The 18754-nt window shown below is 35.3% G+C and overlaps 1 protein-coding gene across 2 annotated transcripts; it reads right to left on the minus strand.

The window, feature by feature from the left end:
- Nucleotides 1-372: 372 nt before the first annotated feature.
- LOC131146817 (uncharacterized) lies at nt 373-18315 on the minus strand. 2 transcript variants are annotated; one of them, XM_058096612.1, is made up of 7 exons: nt 17813-18315; nt 2275-2403; nt 2106-2194; nt 1919-1993; nt 1735-1842; nt 995-1090; nt 373-684 (listed from the first exon to the last, which is right to left on the minus strand). In XM_058096612.1, the coding sequence occupies exons 1-7, from the start codon at nt 17838-17840 to the stop codon at nt 418-420; spliced, it is 792 nt and encodes a 263-aa protein (XP_057952595.1). In that variant the 5' UTR covers nt 17841-18315; the 3' UTR covers nt 373-417. The 2 variants fall into 2 exon arrangements, with proteins under 2 accessions (XP_057952595.1, XP_057952593.1); XM_058096610.1 differs by having other exon boundaries at nt 2275-2390; nt 17813-18298.
- Between the last annotated feature and the right edge of the window lie 439 nt (nt 18316-18754).

Here is an 18754-nt window from a genome sequence, read left to right on the forward strand (position 1 = left end):
AGGTCTGAAATTCATGCTTGCAAATGTTGATGAGTTTAATTGCTCTCCACCTCTCAAATTTAGGCTCAACTGAATAACATTCATCAAACTAAGCTCAACTGCTCTCCAATTCCCAAATTAAGGCTCAATTCAACCTCAATTATTCAAAACCAGCCTAATTGCTCTCTGATTCTCAAAATGAGAAACATGATTGAACCTCAATTCTATTCTACCATATTAGATCCACCATTAAACCCCAAGCCTATGCTTAATCACAACTAATGAATTGCATTATCTGTTTTCCTAATATTAGGATTCTTGAAATAAAAGAAAAAGAATAAACGAGAGAGAAATAACAAATGGTCACTCATCCAATGGCAGATTCACTCCCACTTCAAACAAAAAATAATAATTTGGGATGAATGTGATCTCTGTAGTCTACAATAGATTCCTAGCAAGTTCAAATAATGCCCACAATAGGGTGCCAATGACGGCGTCTCTAAACAAATTTTTGACAAGGGTAGCAATCCATCCATCAGAGCTGCCACCAGATGGCTTTCTTCCTACAAGATCTCGAAACCGCAGGTTCCCCTGGTCTGAAACAAGTGCATATATCACCCCATTCATGTGGCCTTTTCCAATTATCCCAACCACTCTCCTACTGTTATTTACAGCTTTGCTCCGCTTTAAAGACCACGCAAGATACTGCAAATAAGAAGAAGAAGAAGAAGATCAATTTAGTTTTGAGGGCTGCTACAGGCTAAGAAACAGCATGTGGCCTGTAATATTTGAGCCATCGCAATGAAATTGGTTGCATTTCTGAAAAATGGAAATCAAAGGTATGAAGTAGCCGACATGCATTCAGTCGTCACAATAACATTGTTTTAGAGGATTCTTTTATCTAAATTTGGACAGGAAGTATTTACCAAAAGAAAGAGGGAGTTTTTGGGGGGGTGGGGGGGGGTGTGTGGAATTTTTAGGTGATGTTGGATTTTCTCGAGGGAGATGTCCTTACTGTGTCGCGCTCATGTATAAGAGGCTGCAGGAGGGAAGGATACGAAAAACTTAGCTTCTTGTAGAGCTGAAAGGCATCATCATCCGTACTTGATTCCTGTAAAAAATTATGAATGATTATGGATGAGTTCAGGATTCTAATAAAGATATGCAAACACAGCATATAAAATCTTGAAGTTATGATCAACTTTGAGTCCTCATTCTGAAATCATCTTTCACCCGTGTAATGGCTATTCTCCTCATTTCAATATGACACAGAAAATGCCCAAAACTTCCCCTACCCTACATAAACAGGCATTGAAACTTACATGCCATGATCTTATGCAGAGAGCAAGAATTGGAAAATCAAATAGCATTTTGGTTTCAGAGTTTATGGAAGAGTTTCAAAAGAACAAAATTTTAATTTATATATGTTAAATGGATCACGAATGCCTACACAAACCTTGCCTCCCAACAAGCCGACATGGCTCACATTTTACTTTTAATTTCAAAAGCAAGGTTACAGTGATTATCGTGACATTTTAACCTGGTACTCTCAAAATACAACGTAGTCAGCATCAAGCATTAGGAAATAACATCAGATGATGATGTTATTTTCAGTAGAAAAGGAGGGAGTTTGGCATTAGAAGCCACTCCTCGCCCTTCCTTTCAGCTTTAACAGATCATCTGCAACTCACGAATATATAGAACAAAATTTGGATCTGTATGTAGATGATATGTAAGCATCAATAGAATAAAAACCTTCAGATTTATCCTAGATGCATCAGATGACAAAGTTATTCCACGAACAACTGACATTACTAAGCTGAGTTTTTCATTCCATTTTAGAGATGTCCAAGCCCTTTCAAGCTGCAAGAAACACATCAAAAAAAATCTTTATCACATTAAGACACAACAATTATGATTAAAAAAATTTCATCCATACTGTTATTTCAATTGGCCGATCCCCCAAAACTATCTGAGCCCCAACTTCTTCAGATGCTTTCCGAGCAGCACGGAACTGCAAATGAGGGAACAGAAGTTTCCTTCAATTATGATTGAATGAATAAACACATTTTCCAGTTTCTTTTACATCAGCGCACCCCAAAAACTAAGTATTTCAAGTCAACTACCTCATCCCCAAAAGGGCGGTTGATATCCGAAGAGATTTTGGACGAAAAAATTGCCAAAAGAATGCGTAATGCTAGAGCACTTTGCCCTCCTGCCGTTCAGAAGAACAATAAGTTAATTGCTCTGCTTCACCAATCAGCACATGACGATGTGCAAATATTTTGTAATTACCTAAGTCAATGCTTCGACCAATTGAACCAAAAAACCCCGTCCCACTCAAAGAGAACATATTTGATCCTAACTGCCGATGATTCGCACCATCATCTGAGATGTACATAATCCCAGCTCTGAAGATGAACTCTGCAGAAATTGAAGTTAAGCTGTGGATTGAAGATAAACAAGTTTGACATCTACTGAATCCCGTTTTCCAATCTAACAAGCATGTTCATTAACCAAATCCAGGTTGCAATACTAATCTCATTTACATATAGGGTTTTTGTTACTGCATTTTGAATGTACAAAAGTCAATTACACAAGGCATAGGATGATCTATATGTACCCAGGTGTGGGCTAACAACCCAACTTCTCAGTAACGATAATTCCATTGTAACATTACAATATGATATTACAACCTATTAAAAATATTTGAAGCTGCCCCCACTCAATTTAACATTATGGAGGTCAAACACATTTAATTAAATGTGTTATAACTTTCTAGGAGCTTAAAAAGTTGAAAAGTAGAAAATTTGGATTTTTTTGCTCTTAATGGAAATAACCTTATCTCTACTTTTAACAAGCAAAAGTTTTATCTCTTAGAATTTTCTCCAGTGAATCCCATGGCACTCAATACTTAACTTGAGTTTCACATCATCAATATGCATAATAGCACTAAAATTTTAAATTTGAGGGATTGATAGTCTTGTACGGAAGTTGGCTTGCACACACACAAATATATATATATAAATAAATAAAAATCTTGTCTATATTATGTTGTAAAAAAGAAATGTAATTGGATGCAAATAAGAGAATGATATAAAGAACAATATGCCCCTTGTCTCAATGCAAAAGGTATTTGATGACCACCCCCTTAGATACAACAGCCCTTGCACACTCATCAATGATCTCGTGGTAGCAATATGTGTGTGTATGGAGAAGGGGGAAGGGGGGGGGGGGGGAGCGGGAAGTAAATGATGAAACAATAATAACTAGCTACCAACGGCTAATTAATAATGGTTGATTGATGGCAACAATCAAAGAGAATGCTGTAAAGAACATTATGCCCCTTGTCTTAATGCGAAAGGTATTTGATGACCACCACCAAGATACAGCAGCCCTTCCCATTGTGCGCACATTCATCAATGATCTCGTGGTAGCAATATGTGTGTGTGGTGGGGGGGGGGGGGGGGGGCTGGTTGTGGGGGAGCTGGAAGTAAATGATGAATCAATAACAACTAGCTACCAATGGCTAATTAATAATGGTTGATTGATGGCAAGAATCAAAGAGGTGATTGGTGGTTGCCATAGAGGGAATAAGTCAAGGCAATGATTAATTACCTTTAGAAGGTCAAGACGAGTCCTAGAGAATCCAAAATCAAGAAAGGTAAAATATGGGATGGATTTAGGCCCACTTGCAAGGCATGGAACAAAGGATTTGGACATCCTTGCACGCAATGAATGCCTGCGTTGCGCCTAGTTAACCTATTTCCAATTCCATATCAAGCTCCTTCAAAATGAATGGGTCGCACATTGCCTTATGCGCATGCGGAGATTCTTAGTATTTGTTAAATTCACGAAGTCCAAGTAGCATCTCATATTTAGTGATTCTAAGAAAACTAATAATCAATGCGGGAAAACTATACAACACCGCAAGCCAAGTGTGAGGAGAAAGTGCATGGCTAAGTCTCTTGAAATTCAAGTTCAACATTCAAAACCAGCAATCCACCATAAGTTCAAAAGGCTGAAGGAATGTCTAGATTAATCAATTAGAAGATACTGCATTGTGTATCATGCCCTTCGGGCAGACCCAGAATGATAAAAAGTTGTGACCCGCAAGACTTAAGATTAGATATTAAATCTCTATGAACAATAGTTCCCTATTGTTATCCATCGAGCTTACCATCCACATAAGCTTTTCAAGTCTAATTGTTCAACATGGCCTTGCCGTGATTTCATGAGCACTTTAGCAATCATGTCTAAAATCACATAGGAACAGCTCCACTCCCCACTTATACAGGTGAATCCATCAATTGTGCATCTCAAATAAACCACCATCCATAAGCGATGTACTATTAATTAAGAACCTCACACGTTGCAGTTTTGCAGTCCACACCACATGAATCTGCAAAATAAGAATGAATGACAGTGCATGACTTGTTATTAACCATATGAATCTACTTCACAGAATCTCCAATCACATAGGTTACATCACCTCTTTTTTGACCTTTGGTCATAAGCATAAGTTTTATTCCCATCAATGAATCACACACTAGTTTTCTACCTAATGGTTTAGTCAAAAGATCAAACAAATTCATCTCTAACTGCGCATAAGCTAGGATATTATGCCATCAACAAGTAGTTGTTTTACAATATGTCTTAAAGTGTACGCCTATTTTTCCCACTACAAGTTTTATTCTTCGCATAGGATATTACAACCTAGCAATCACAATGCATTGACCCAAATGGTACAGGTCCCAACTCTCACATATAAATGGATATCAGCTAAGAAATTTCTTAGACACTTATCGCTAGTTCCTGACATCTCTAAGGCAATAAACTCATATTACAAGGTGCATAGCTATAAATGTTTTTTTGGCAGATTTCCAAGACGCAACACCCTCTTTTTACGGTGAAAACATAACCACTAGTGGATTTCTTGTAATTTGAATCAGAAATTCGGTTTGCATTGTTGCATTTTTTTAGCACAACAAGAAATCCACTATACATGATGTCATAATCCATGGCACTTCTTAAGTATCTTACTAATCTTTTTAAAGCATTCTGATGGTCATGGTCAGGATTTTGATTATATCTACTTAGTCTACTAACGACATATGCTGAATCAGGACGAGTATAGTTCACTAAATGCTTCAAGCTACCAATTATCTTGGCATATTCAGATTACGATACACTATCAACTCTATTCTTCTTTAATTTTGTATTAGCATTTGTGGAAACACATCTCTGGTCAAAGCAATCAAATATTTTAAGTTTTCTTTCTACGTAAGATTCTCACGATAGCATTATGTTATTATCTGCTATAGTAATCTTTACACCCAATATTTCATTATTGTCTCCTAGATCTCTTGTATCAAACTATGAAACTAGAAAACATTTAGGGCCTTTGTGAAAAACAATTTTATTTTCTATCTCCAGTTTGAAATAAAATTACAAAAATGCCACCATATTTTCCAATTTTCTAAGATTTGTATAGAACGTTGGAAAACATTTTTTTAATTGTTTTCCAACTTTCCACAAGAGAAAAATTAAAAAATGGCTTCATATATATTGTTGGTCAATAACCTAACAACTTAAGCTTTTAGTCAAGTGGTAATCTAACATTTTACTAGAGCCATGGTTGCTAGGAGGTCCTAGGTTCTACTATTGTTGCCCACATTTAATGTAAGCTTGTTAAAAGTCTACCATGTTCCCAATGTAGGTGTCACTCATTGTGTGTTTATCTCTCCACATGCAATTGAGTTGCACGTGCAGGGGAGTGTTAATGCTTCATATACATTGTTAGCCCACAACCTAACAGTTGAAGCTTTTAGGTAAAGTGATATTCTAACAATGTGTAATTTTTACCAACTAATCTTGCCTTAAATTTATCGATTGACTCGTTAGGTTAAAATTTATTTAAAATATTCACTTACACACTCTATGTGTTTATTACGAAGAGGCAAATCTAGTAATTCCCAATAACAGCTATACATGATTAATTCATTCTTGTTGTTTCTAGCCTCTTCCCAAAAAAGTCCATCAAGTGAGATTGTAGCATCATGGTAAGTGAGAGGATCATTATCAACTAAGTGTAGTATTGGTCTCCAAAGTTAATATCTTCCCTCTTATCTTTTACTTCTCCCTAATTCTATTCTAAAATTTTCAATTTCAAATTCAATATTAGGTGTGCAAGCAATTATTTCTTGATTCTCAACCTATGTTCAAAAAATTTTGCATTTTTGGTTTCTATTATCATGCTCTCACCCAACAAACCACATTTAAGAGCTAAGAACTCATAGGCAGCAGTATGTTCTGCACATCCAATAAACATACAGTCAACGGTTCTAGATCCAAATCTTTCTACTTTTAGGTTTTGACAGCATTAACTTAGACAAATATCCCCCTTTAAAGTATTTAAAATTAGGATGCCTCCAAGTTTTTAAAAAGAGATACTAGTTTGCATATGACAAGGAGAAAGTATCCCCCCCCCCCCCCCCCAACAAAAGGGGAAAAAAAAATTGTTGGGTGTGGTGGAGCATATTAGCAAAAAGTTCATCATTTCTTTCCAAAGTTCTATTTTTATTTCTAAAACATTAAATTCAAGTGAATATGGAGGTGACTTCATGTAATTCCTTTTTCACATATTTCAAGGTCCATATTCATATTCTCCTCCTCTATTAGACATAGGCCTTTTAACTTTCATCTTTAGTTGGTTCTAAAAGTGCATTCTTATATTTAAAGATACATATATATATTTAGAATACTTCAACTGCCTCATCTTTATCTCTTATAAGGGCATACAGTAATGTAGTTGGAATAGTTTCAATAAAATTTTCATGGTATCACTTTCCTTCTTTAGTCATAGTTTCTTCTAGTCACCTGAATATGCATGAATTCAATTCAATAATTTAGTCAATCTACTGATTTACACTTTTTTAAGCTTCAACACAGATTTCACATTAATGCATACCTCAAGCAAAATAAAGAAACCAAAACAGTTTCTTTCATTTCTTTACACGTGATAAGCTAATATGTCCTAACCTACCATGCCATAAATCAATACAATCAATTAAATAAGCAAAAGAAATAGGTGCATTTTCCTTCACAGTTTTGAGTATACTTAAAAAATAAAGATCTTGACTATAATAACCCTTCCGCACAAAGACATTGTTGTTAGCCAGCACAAGCTAATCATATTCAAGCGAGAACTTCACTTCAACCTTCCCAAGAAGTGACATGTAAGATGCACTCAAATATCAGGAACATGAAATACATTAGTGATATGATTTTCCCATAATAAGTGTGATGTAAGACAAGAAGCCAGACCATGGGCGGACCCTTGTTGGAGACTCATTCAAAAGAATTGAGTCAAGGACGGTTGGAGGCCTATGAGCATTTGGAAGTTTGTAATATTTGTGTAATTTAGGGGTTGTTTTCTAGTTTCATGTAGTTTTAGGGGTAAATGTGTAATTTTCTGTGTCATTAGCTTTCTTATAAATAGTGTGTGAAAGACATGCAGGAGCAGGTTTTTGATGAATTTGAATTGAAGTGAACGCGTTATTTTCCCCCTTGTAGCTACTACCTTCTCTTCCTTCTTCCTTCTTCCTTCTTCCTTCTTCCTTCCCTCTACTTTCCTATCTCTCCCACATTTTCTCATCATGGCTGCAGATCCTTGATGCTGTCCTGCACCATTTGTTCTTTGTTCTGGTTTTCTTGTTCTCTGCTGTTCTGCACTTCTTTAAAAATTAAAGTCGTGCCCCTGGTTTCAAAACCCTAGGACCTGTCTAGTATTATTATTGTTTTTTGTTTTCTATTTTTAATTCTAGGCAATGATGAAACGGATAATAAAAATTTGTTTAGTGCCCGTGTGGTATTGTTGCTGTTTTTTGTTTTCTATTACTATTTCTCCAGAGTGAAACAGATTATAAAAACGCGTTAGTTTATGTTGTCAATTTTCTGTTTTTGTTGCCGGTTTTCAGCTTTTTGCCAAAAAACTGAAAAACCAAATTTTATGATTTTCAATTGTTTTGGCAATCTGTTGCTAGAAATTTTAATATCTAGAAATAGTTTTTTGAATTAAACTATTTGTTTTATATACTTTTAAATTAAAATCGAAATTCAATGATCATATGAATTTAAATATAATTAAAATAAAAATATACATAAATTTCAAAAAATAGTTATAAAGCCAATTACAAAATAGTTTTACTATTTTTTAATTGTCATGTCCAGTAAATTTTTTATTGTAAAGCAAAATTTGAAAGTCAAACAATTAAGTAAAAAAATTATAATAAATTTTATTTTATTATAGTAATTTTTTTAATGTGCAATATTTGTAATTTTATCATTTTAATCAATTTTTATAACATTATTTGATTTAAAGATGAAAATGAGCATTTTTTAATTATGTTTTTAATTTGTATTAGTTTTATAAATATTAACCAAAATAGTTGCTGGTTTCTAATTTTCAGTTTCTATTTCTGGTTTTTAGTTTTCGTTTATGGCTTTCGTTTCTCTAATTTTTGAAAATGATACCAAACGGCCCCTTAGGTTGTCAGTTTTTTGTTTCTACTGTGGATTTTCAATTGTTTGTGAAAAAAAAAACTGAAAACCAAGTTTATGGTTTTCAATTGTTTTTGCAACCAGTGGCCAGAATATTTCAAAATCCAAAATTAACTTCTTTGAATTACATAATTTATTTTATACATAATTTTCAATTAAAATTAAAATTAAAATTAAATGATCATATCAATATAAATTATATTAAAATAAAAATGTCCACAAAATTACAAGAAAATTTTTTAAAAAATAATAAAAACCATTTACAATATGCTTCAACTATTTTCAATTGTCATGTACAACAAAATTATTCTAGTAAAGTGAATCTTGAAATATAATAAATAAGTCAAATTATCATGATTTATTATAATAATTTCTTATTTTTGTTATAGTATTTTTAATTTGCATTATTTTGTATTTTTAATATTTTAATCATATTTTTAAAATTGTTAATTGATTCAAGGACAAAAATGAGCATTTGTTTTATTAAATTTTAATTTATTTTATTTTTATAAATATTAACAAAACAGGTTGCTAATTTTCAGTTTTCAGTTTATGTTTCTGATTTTCAGTTTTCATTTTTATAATATTTGACAATGATTCCAAATGGCCCCCTAATTTCCAGACATCATCTTGCAACAGCACCCATACCATTGAAAACAGAACCACCCAAAACCATCTCCCTTGAAATTTCATCACCATCCAATCACTTATGAAGTCCCGCGCACTGGCCAAAAGTTTCCAGCAATCGGCCCCTCTGAAATCCCTAATTTCCTGGGATTATTTCTGCACATCACCACCACTATTGCAATCCCCACCCCCTGATCTACCTTCACCTGAAATTTCATTAGCAGAGGACCCTCGCCGAAGGCTCACACATCCCACATGCCAGCAACGCATGTGAAGAAACCTACCAGTCTGTCCTGTATATTTCAGTTTCACAAGGTATTGCTCCAGCAACAATATATGGATTTTTTTCATGATATTTTCATCTGCAGCATGATATTTTGGTTGCAGACATGATATATTGCAAGCAAGCATGAATTTTGATACGAAACACTACAAAATTGTCACTGCTAGCAGAAAAAATCAGGTTTTATCACTGCACTTTGTGAGTTTTCTAAGTGAATTTGTTTCATTTCAGCACGACAATCAAGACTATCAAGCCATTCCATACCTTCTTAAGCATGGAGAAAATGTTTACAAATTCACCATTGACAGGACCTATGAATGTGGTTTCTAGAAATGGAGGCACTCATATGCAACTTCATCTGGAACCCCACCCAAAGCCTTATGACATATCTTGGGTTAATAACACTACTTTGCATGTTTGTGAAAGGGGTCTGGTTCCTATTCAAATGGGTGACCATTTTGATAATGTTCAGTGTGATACCATACCTATGAATATTAGTCATGTACTCCTTGGTTCTCCTTGAAAATGATTTGGGTTTGACTCAAGGACATGAGAGCATGTACATTTTCCAATATAACAGTAAGATCATTTTGAAATCTACTCTACCAACCAAATAGACAATGAATTTGAGATTATTGATCATGTAAAAGTTACTCAACTTGATGACACTACAAGCAAGGAAATTCATGAGCTTGAAGACATCCAAAGTCTTTTAAACATTCCTATTGTTGAGTTTGTCATTCCCAATGTGTTTATTGATGTCAATTCTCAATTCAAGTCTATAGTGCTACCATGCTACCAGTGGAACGTGGTTTCTTGCATCACTCAAACTACAGCTTTCGAGGAGTCCAAGTTTGTATCTTACTTTTGATCCTCCGACATTTGAAAACTCGAGGCCAATTTTTTTCCCAAAATATTTAATGCAAGACAAGAAGCTCGACCATGGGCATGGTCCAACCCTTGTTAGAGACTCGTTCAAAAGAACTAGGTCGAGGATTCTTGGGTTTAGTTAATAGTTGATTACAATGTTTTAAAAGGCGGGGCGCTCTAACCCTTAAGAGGTGAGGCGTAAGCCTTAAGGCGTTGGGGCATAAGCCCTAAGGTGTTGGGGCGTAAGCCTTTTGAGATTTTTTTTTTTTTAGATAAAAATATGTAAACAAGTTATATATTTTGAGAATAAAGAAAAAATTAAGAAAATCACAAATATAATGTAAAAAGAAAAATCAAATATAATTTGCAAACTACTTGTTGGCCACTCAAAAAAAATTGCTAACTTAAATTCATTACATAAATCATGACAAGAGATAGCTATAACATTACAAAGTTCAAATTATTTTTCAAGATCTAAGATACAACTCAATTTTTTTGAAAAGATTGAGGTTCAAGAGTTTAAGAAATCAACTCATATTATGACATTCCTTTTATATAAACATGGAATCAATATTTTCTAGCCAAATCTTACTTGAAAGTTGCACACCCAAAATGCGTAAGTCTCAAGTAAAAAGATGCAAAAGGCGTGCATTTTGTACAAATGCATAAGCTTCGACATGTAATGCATTAGCTTTTTTGGGATTTGATATTTTAGATTGAGCCTCAAGGCGAGCCTTGATTAAGCCTTTTAAAACATTGGTTTATTATGCAATTTAATTAGACTAGGATTTTGTTTTGGGGGCTTGTTTGTAATATTTGTGTAATTAACAGGTTTGTTTGGTGTTTCATGTAGTTTTAGGGGTAAACGTGTAATTTCTTGTGTTATTGGCTTTCATAAATAGCATGTGAAAGCCATATAGGAGCAGGTTGTTGATGAGTTTGAACTAAAGTGAACATGTGATTTCCTCACTATATCTCCTTCCTTCTCTTCCTTCTTCCATATTCTTTTTCTTACCCTCCTCTCCTCTATATCTTCCACATTCTCTCATTGCTGCAGATCCATGATATTATCTTGTGTCATGATCCCACATCAAATGTGTACTAGGGAGATCTGGGGCTCATAAGGATGGTTCAGGCCCTAACTACATAAGGCATCTCTTATAGGACAAAATTGTGAGGCTAATGGGTCAAAGCTGACAATATCTCACCTCAAGATTGTTACATTTGGTATCAAAACCACCTTGGGGGGCACTATCATGTGGGTGGATACACAAAGGTGTGTGTGCCACTTTGACGAGGGTGCTAGAGATCAGACAGGCGAGCATGTCACGGTCCCACATCAAATGTGTACTAGGGAGATTTTGAGCTTATAAGGATCGTTCGGGTCCTAACTATGTGAGGCACGTTTTATAGGACAAAACTGTGAGGCTAGTGAGCCAAAGCAGACAATACCCAACCTAAGAGTATAAGACCATTAGATCCTAACTCAAACTGTGGGCCTATAATCGCCCATGAATTTACATTCTTTCCCACCCTCTACAAGTGGCTCGTAGCACTAGTCTACCACCTAGAGCATCCAGTTTGCAACCATGTTCACTTGAGAGATGACAACATCTGCTACATTCAAACAAGGTTTGCACTTGGTTTGTCAAGGTTGTCATTCCTCTTCACGTGTCTACATTGAGAACCATGATGTCCTAGTATTCTATATATGAAACAACTCTTTTTATTCTTGAAAGTTGTAGGTCTTGGGTTTGAAGTCAAGTCTGCAATTCCTTTTGTTGTTGCGTTTGAAGTTTCCATTTTGAAATTCAGGCTTTGAATGAACTAGTAGGTTGGCCTTGGAGAATAACCTCTTAGCCTTTGCCACCTTGATCTAAAGTTTGTTTTGTCCTCTATAATAATGTGCGCAATAACATCCTCTAAGGATATGAGTTTCCTCATGTGTTTCAATTACTAATTCTGGCTACTGCAGGACTGAATAACACCTTATTGGCATTGCTCCCACCGCTTAAGGTTTTTCTTAATGCCATCTGTCCCTTCCTTAGGTTTAGATATGTTAGGGCAACGCCAGTCCTAGGAGATCCAAGGCATAGAGCTTCCTCTCTTTCCATCATTTGAAGTGTGTACTGTTAAACCTCTCAGTTTTGCATGTGTTAGGAAAACATTTGGTTGGAAAAAGTGCAACATCCATAATATTCTACCCTAAAATTGTTATTAAAACAAATATAGACTGATGCAATAAAGAGATAAAGTGATTTGAAGAGACTAAATGATCAATGTGAGACAACTCTACAATACAACAAGCCAAGTGCTTATGTAAGGCTTGTGGAATTCAAGTTGAAGCTGTTCATTACTCGCAACCAACAATTTTTTTGTAAAATTTCCATTGATCTTTCCTATTTCTACTGCAACTGTGAAAAGAGCATTTTCTGCAATGAACTTGGTGGAAAAAAAAAATCAGTAACTTTTCTTTGGATACAATAAAAACTTCACTGGTACTGCTTCTACAGAATATTATTTTCAGATTTATTTGAAAATTGAGAAAAATTTTGAAGACAATTGAAAATTTTTAATCAATCAATGCAATTCAAACCCATTTCCATGTTTCCTTTTTTTCTTTTTCTTTTTTCCTTTCCCTAGGGTGAATCAGCACTTCCATTTTAAACACAGAAATCTGAGTTTACACTATCCAAATCTCCAATGATGAATAAATTTTTTGGAATACCGACAATATTCCTGAACAACAAACGATTCCCAAGTCAATAACAGGCACATGAACATGAAATATAAATTAATTTCAGGATGTGTATGTAGAGCAGCCCGATGGTTCTGAGGACACTAATTTCTTGAAAGTTTCTCACCCTTCACGAAACAGAGAGTACGGTACATAAACTTGTGCCCATATTTTCAAATTTTGAGAAAATTCAGTTAGTATATATACAAAAACTTAGGCCACATATCCAATAAATAAATTTCAAAACCAAGGAAAAATAAAATTAAATAAAATTAAAGTCTCCTATTAGCATTAGGACTTATGTGTTTGAGTCCATGACTGACATGGAATTGGAATTTTTGAAAGTAATCTCACATGACCATGATTATTTGAAAACTAATTGACATAATTGATTGAGTCCTCACATATAGTGGGGTACAATCGATGATGTTCATTGTGGAGAAACAGATTGAATAATAAAATGAATTTTATGGTCATGTAAATTGTTCTAGATTGCAATTGGCAATGGCAATTCCATGATTGATGATCATACCTTCTCGATTGTCATTGATTGTGAAGTTTCTAGTTAGGACAAAGAAAGTGAATTGGGTTTTATAACAAAACAACAACAAAACCAAGCCTTAGTCCCACTAAGTGGGGTCAGCTATATGAATCATTTTCCGTCAATTTATGCGATCATGGACCATTTCTTTTGATAGATTCAAGGATATTAAATCCTTACTCACTATATCCTCCCAAATTATTTTAGGTCTACCCCTACCCCTTCTACTGCCCCCCACAGTAACTAAGTCACTCTTCCTCACAGGTGCAATATAAGGCTTACGTTGCAAGTGTCCATACCATCTGAGTCGTCCCTCCCTTATCTTATCTTCTATAAGAGCTACACCTAACTTACCACGAATATGTTTATTCCTTAATTTATCTTTCAATGTTTTACCACTCATCCATCTAAGCATTCTCATCTCAACAACTTTTATATTTTGGATATTATGTTTCTTCGTCGCCCAACATTCCAATCCATATAGCATAGCTGATCTTATAGCTGTCCTATAAAACTTCCCTTTCAATACAATTGAAGATTCAGATACCCTACCAATAGCTGAATTGGGTATTATACATTTGAAGATTCAGATACCCTATCAATATTGAATTTTGAGTTGTATAATATATGATTACTTTCCTTTGCCACGAAATGGATTGTTTTAACATTATAATTCGGGATTCTTAGGCTGGACTACAATGACTAGGGGGTTTGGCATGTGCCCCACATTTGAATAGACAAAGAGAAAATTATGTGTATAGCATGATATTATTATTTTTTTTCTAGCATAATGAATGTATTCACTTACTATCTCCTCAGTTGATCTGCCTCTACAATTGTCTGTCACCAAAACATTGTTTGGGACCAATTTAAAGACTGGATTGAGTCTCTTAGGTTCCTTCTCACCATTATGAATGTGGATTTGGCATTGAGAGTAGATGAGCCTGTGAAAAACCGAATGAGACTACTTCAGCCAGTGAGAGGGCTTATTATGAAAAATGAAAACACTCAAATCAAGTGTATCTTATGCTTATAAAGCATTCCATGGAGAATTCCATTAGGAAAAGTGTTCCTGAGATAGGGACTGAGCATATGAAGTTATGAACGCTGCCACAGCTCCGAAAAACTCGCAAAGAAGCCTTCACAAACCTTGAACAGAAATTAACGGAATGCCACGAGCGCATAGTCAGAAAAGGTTAAATTTTTTAGCAAAAAATTGATCTAACAGCTTGATAATATGGTCTAGAGAAGGAATCAGAGCATGACAGAGGAAAAAAAAGAAAAAAGTGGCTGGAAATTCACTCACACGCCAACGAGTGGGGTTGGCCCTGCCAGCATTTGACCAGCATGTGGGGGCACGTGGGGGGTCCTCCAGCAATGGGGTTTTGTGGGGTGAGTCGTCAGGGGGGGTCTATCTATGGGTGTAAGGTTGGTTTTGCGAAATAATATGGGATGGAGATAAATCTAGGAAGGACAACCGCAGGAATGGTGTTTTCTGGCAATGGTTGAGGAGAATAGGATTTAGTTTGGCTCACGCTCTGATACCATGTTGAGTAATTGGGTAAAATGGAAGACCTAAACTCAATGATAGGTCTCTCTCTCTATTTATAATATGTTGAGTAATTGGGTAAAATGGAAGACCTAAACTCAATGATAGGTCTCTCCCTCTATTTATAATATATGTAAGTACAATATGAATGACCACAATACCCTTACTAACTCACACTTATTACTAACAAAACTCTAACACATAATAATAATGCTAAACAACTAAATAACCATTAACATTAGGAAAATATTTTATTATGATAATATTAGCAATTTGATATTTATATTCTATATTTTTCAACTTCAACATTCTTTTCTAGTTATCGTATATTTTTAATATTCATATGTCTTATGTGTCTAATAGATTAATAGAATGTATAATGTATTTTGTTTTATTAATTAATTTATCACACAAGAATTTATCATGCATAAGAATGATGAGAAAGTATAAATACACACACACACACACACACACACGTAATATTTCTATCAATGGTGATTTAAAACAAATGTAAATTTTTTGCCCTTACCAAACAACTTAGTTAGTTGAACTAAAGAATCCAAACTATACTAAAACTCTTTCTAGGAAGGATTAAAAGCTTAAAACATGCATATACACTAATATACACAAGGTTGTGCATGCTTGAAAAAAAGTCACAGCTGTAACACCTCTTCCCATTATGTAACATCCGCAACTCCCGCTTCCCATTACCGTTACATTACACTACCCGCTACTCTGATTTAAAACCATGAGTTGCATAGATGATAGGAAATCCAAGTCCGGTTATGTTTTTATGATGACAGAAGGAGTTGTATCTTGGAAGAGTGTTAAACAAACACTTACAGCTTCCTCGACTATGGAGGCAAAGTTCATTGCCTGTTATGAGGCGACTTGTCAGGCTTTGTGATTGCGGGATTTTATCACAGGACTCCCTTCGCATGGTTGATTCCATTATGAAACAATTATTGGTATGCAGTGATAATACTATGTTGTTAGCTTCTCTCAAAACAATAAGAGTTCTTAACAATCAAAGCACATAGATATCAAGTACTTTTTTTTAGATGGAAAATCCAAGATAGACGAACTCATATTGAGCATATAGCCACAGGCCCACAGAGCAAATAATTGCAGATCCTCTAACTAAGGGATTGACTCCTAAAGCTTTTCAGAACATGAAACTAGCATTGGTGCTGTTAAAACCCTTTAATGTTTTAAGCTAGAGGGAGTGCGTAATAATGATAGATGCTAATTAGGTTTTGATGATTATAATATTCTTGAGAATTATGTAAATTGATCAATTTAATTGTTGCTTATTATGATCACTTATGTGAATTTCGATTATGGCCATATTATGGATTGCATATGCTGAGGCATTTTGTTTGGTCTCATTTATGGAATATTGAGATTGTTGTCTTGTTATAATGTATTTAAAGACATTCTGAAATTAATTTCAATTGATATTTTGATGTAGCCTCATTTGTGAAACATAGACACATTATGATTCGATCTTATCATAATATGTTTTAGAGATATTTTGGTATTGGTCTCGATTGATGCCTGTGAGGAGCATATGCATCTTGATGGATGCTGAGGCTAGTGGAGACATTTAGACCCAATTTCATTATATGATATACCAAGATTTTTTTTTTTTTGTCTCGATGAGCTTCTTTGAAGCTGGAAAAATCTTTGGCAAATGTTTGGACCGTATACAAAACAAGCATGTTGATCGCATTTTGCCATGCTGTTGCATTTTTCCGTGCTTGTTTTGACCATACTCCTATGTTGCACCTACAGTCATGATATTGTGTATGTTTTGATAGTGTAATGTTAGATTTGCATGATTTCATTCTTGACCTATGTGTATGGTCATGAGGTTATGTGTGTTTTGAGTCTTTTGACCTACATGATGTTAATATATATTCTCACCTCGGATATGACTTTTTGCACAGTTGGAAATGCATGATCTCATTATGGACTATTATGTTAGATGGTGTTTGCTCACATTTAATATTTTTTGTTGTGACTAAGTCCTGTGTATTTTAGTCCGAAGATTTTTTTATTATTTTTTAGCAAAACTTTGGCTATGTAGTCCATGTGGAAGATTGTTAGAATTCTTTTTGGACTTACATGGCCTGCTTTATAAAATTCGAACTAGATGAATATCGGACATTTTGGGAGCATAGAATTAATGAGTCTTATGGTAAGTCATAATCGTATCATGTTTATGGGCCTAGGGGCAGATTTACATTTCGATGTGTGGCCTATAGCCCCCACTCAATTAATAAAAAAATAATTATAATATATAATGGGATTAAAATAATAGTATTTTTAAGAATTGCACCCACTCAACACAGGGTAGAAGTTCAAATAAACAAAATTTGGGGACTAATTCACACATTTAGGAAGGAAAAAAGATTGTGCGCTCTCTTCAAACTCCACAAAACTCTTCGGATCCCAACAATAGAGTCCCTGGTGCAAAGTACAAATCTTGAAATTAATTTATGTTTTACACTCATGATTGATTTGGGAATCGTTCATTGTTCGGTAATATTGTTGGTACTGTTCTGAAAAATTTATTCATCATCCAAATCACCACACTATTGAGCACATACTATCCACACATAAACTAATTTCAATCAAAACCTGAAAATGAGCCACACTTGCCTGCTTCTGCAGAGTTCCACCACCACATTATCCGGCTTCACCGCGCGCACAACCCGCTCAACATCGGCCGCCGATGCCCGCGACATATGCGTAGTCCCAACCAACCAAATCGCCTCCGGCTCCACGAACTCAGTCCTCCACGGCGGCACCGGCCCGAATTGGCTCTTCCTGACGAGAACCAGGCCCCCATTGTCGGACAAATCGAGCAGCTCGGGATGGGTTTGAGCAATTGCGGCTCGAGAATCACTCAGTATTTCTGATCTGAAATCGAATTCTGGCGGCGGAGGCTTGATTGAAGCCCTTAAGGATTTGATCGGTCTGCGGCTGTGAAGCTTGGGATGGTGAATTCTGAATGAGAAATGGTGGAGATGAGGGTTATTGGTGGTGAAAGAAGGGCAAACTTTGGGCTCAAGAATTCCCATGGAGAGAGAGAGAGAGAGAGAGAGAGAGAGAGAGAGAGAGAGCAAGCGTGAGAGTGTGTGTGCGCGCGCGTGTTTGTTCATAATTCGGATAAGAGAAGCCAACACAGATGAGTTTTTCCACCGTTTATTATTATTTTAAAATAATATATTAAATAATACCCTATTTAAAAAAAATATTTCACAAAATGATACTCACATAATCTTGCTACTTCATCCAGCGAGATTTAAACATATCTTACTAAATCAAGTAGCAAGATTTGCCACAAGCACAGCTTCTGGTGATGACGTGTGGCATTTGTTTTCCTGCAAATCTAACAAAACGAAATAGCGAGTTTTGCTTCGAAAATAATCTGTAAGCTGATGAGTGGCAAATCTCGCTGGACCATCTTGCAAGATTTGCTTCGGCCCTTCAACAATCCTTTCTGTTTCACTTTTGTATGTGAACAGAGAGAAGAGGGCAACACAGACGCAGAGAGACCGTAGAGGATTGCAAGTGATCATTGCTGAGGGCAGATTGCAG

This window comes from Malania oleifera, chromosome 13, assembly GCF_029873635.1.
Source record: "Malania oleifera isolate guangnan ecotype guangnan chromosome 13, ASM2987363v1, whole genome shotgun sequence".
Classification (NCBI taxonomy): Eukaryota; Viridiplantae; Streptophyta; class Magnoliopsida; order Santalales; family Ximeniaceae; genus Malania; species Malania oleifera.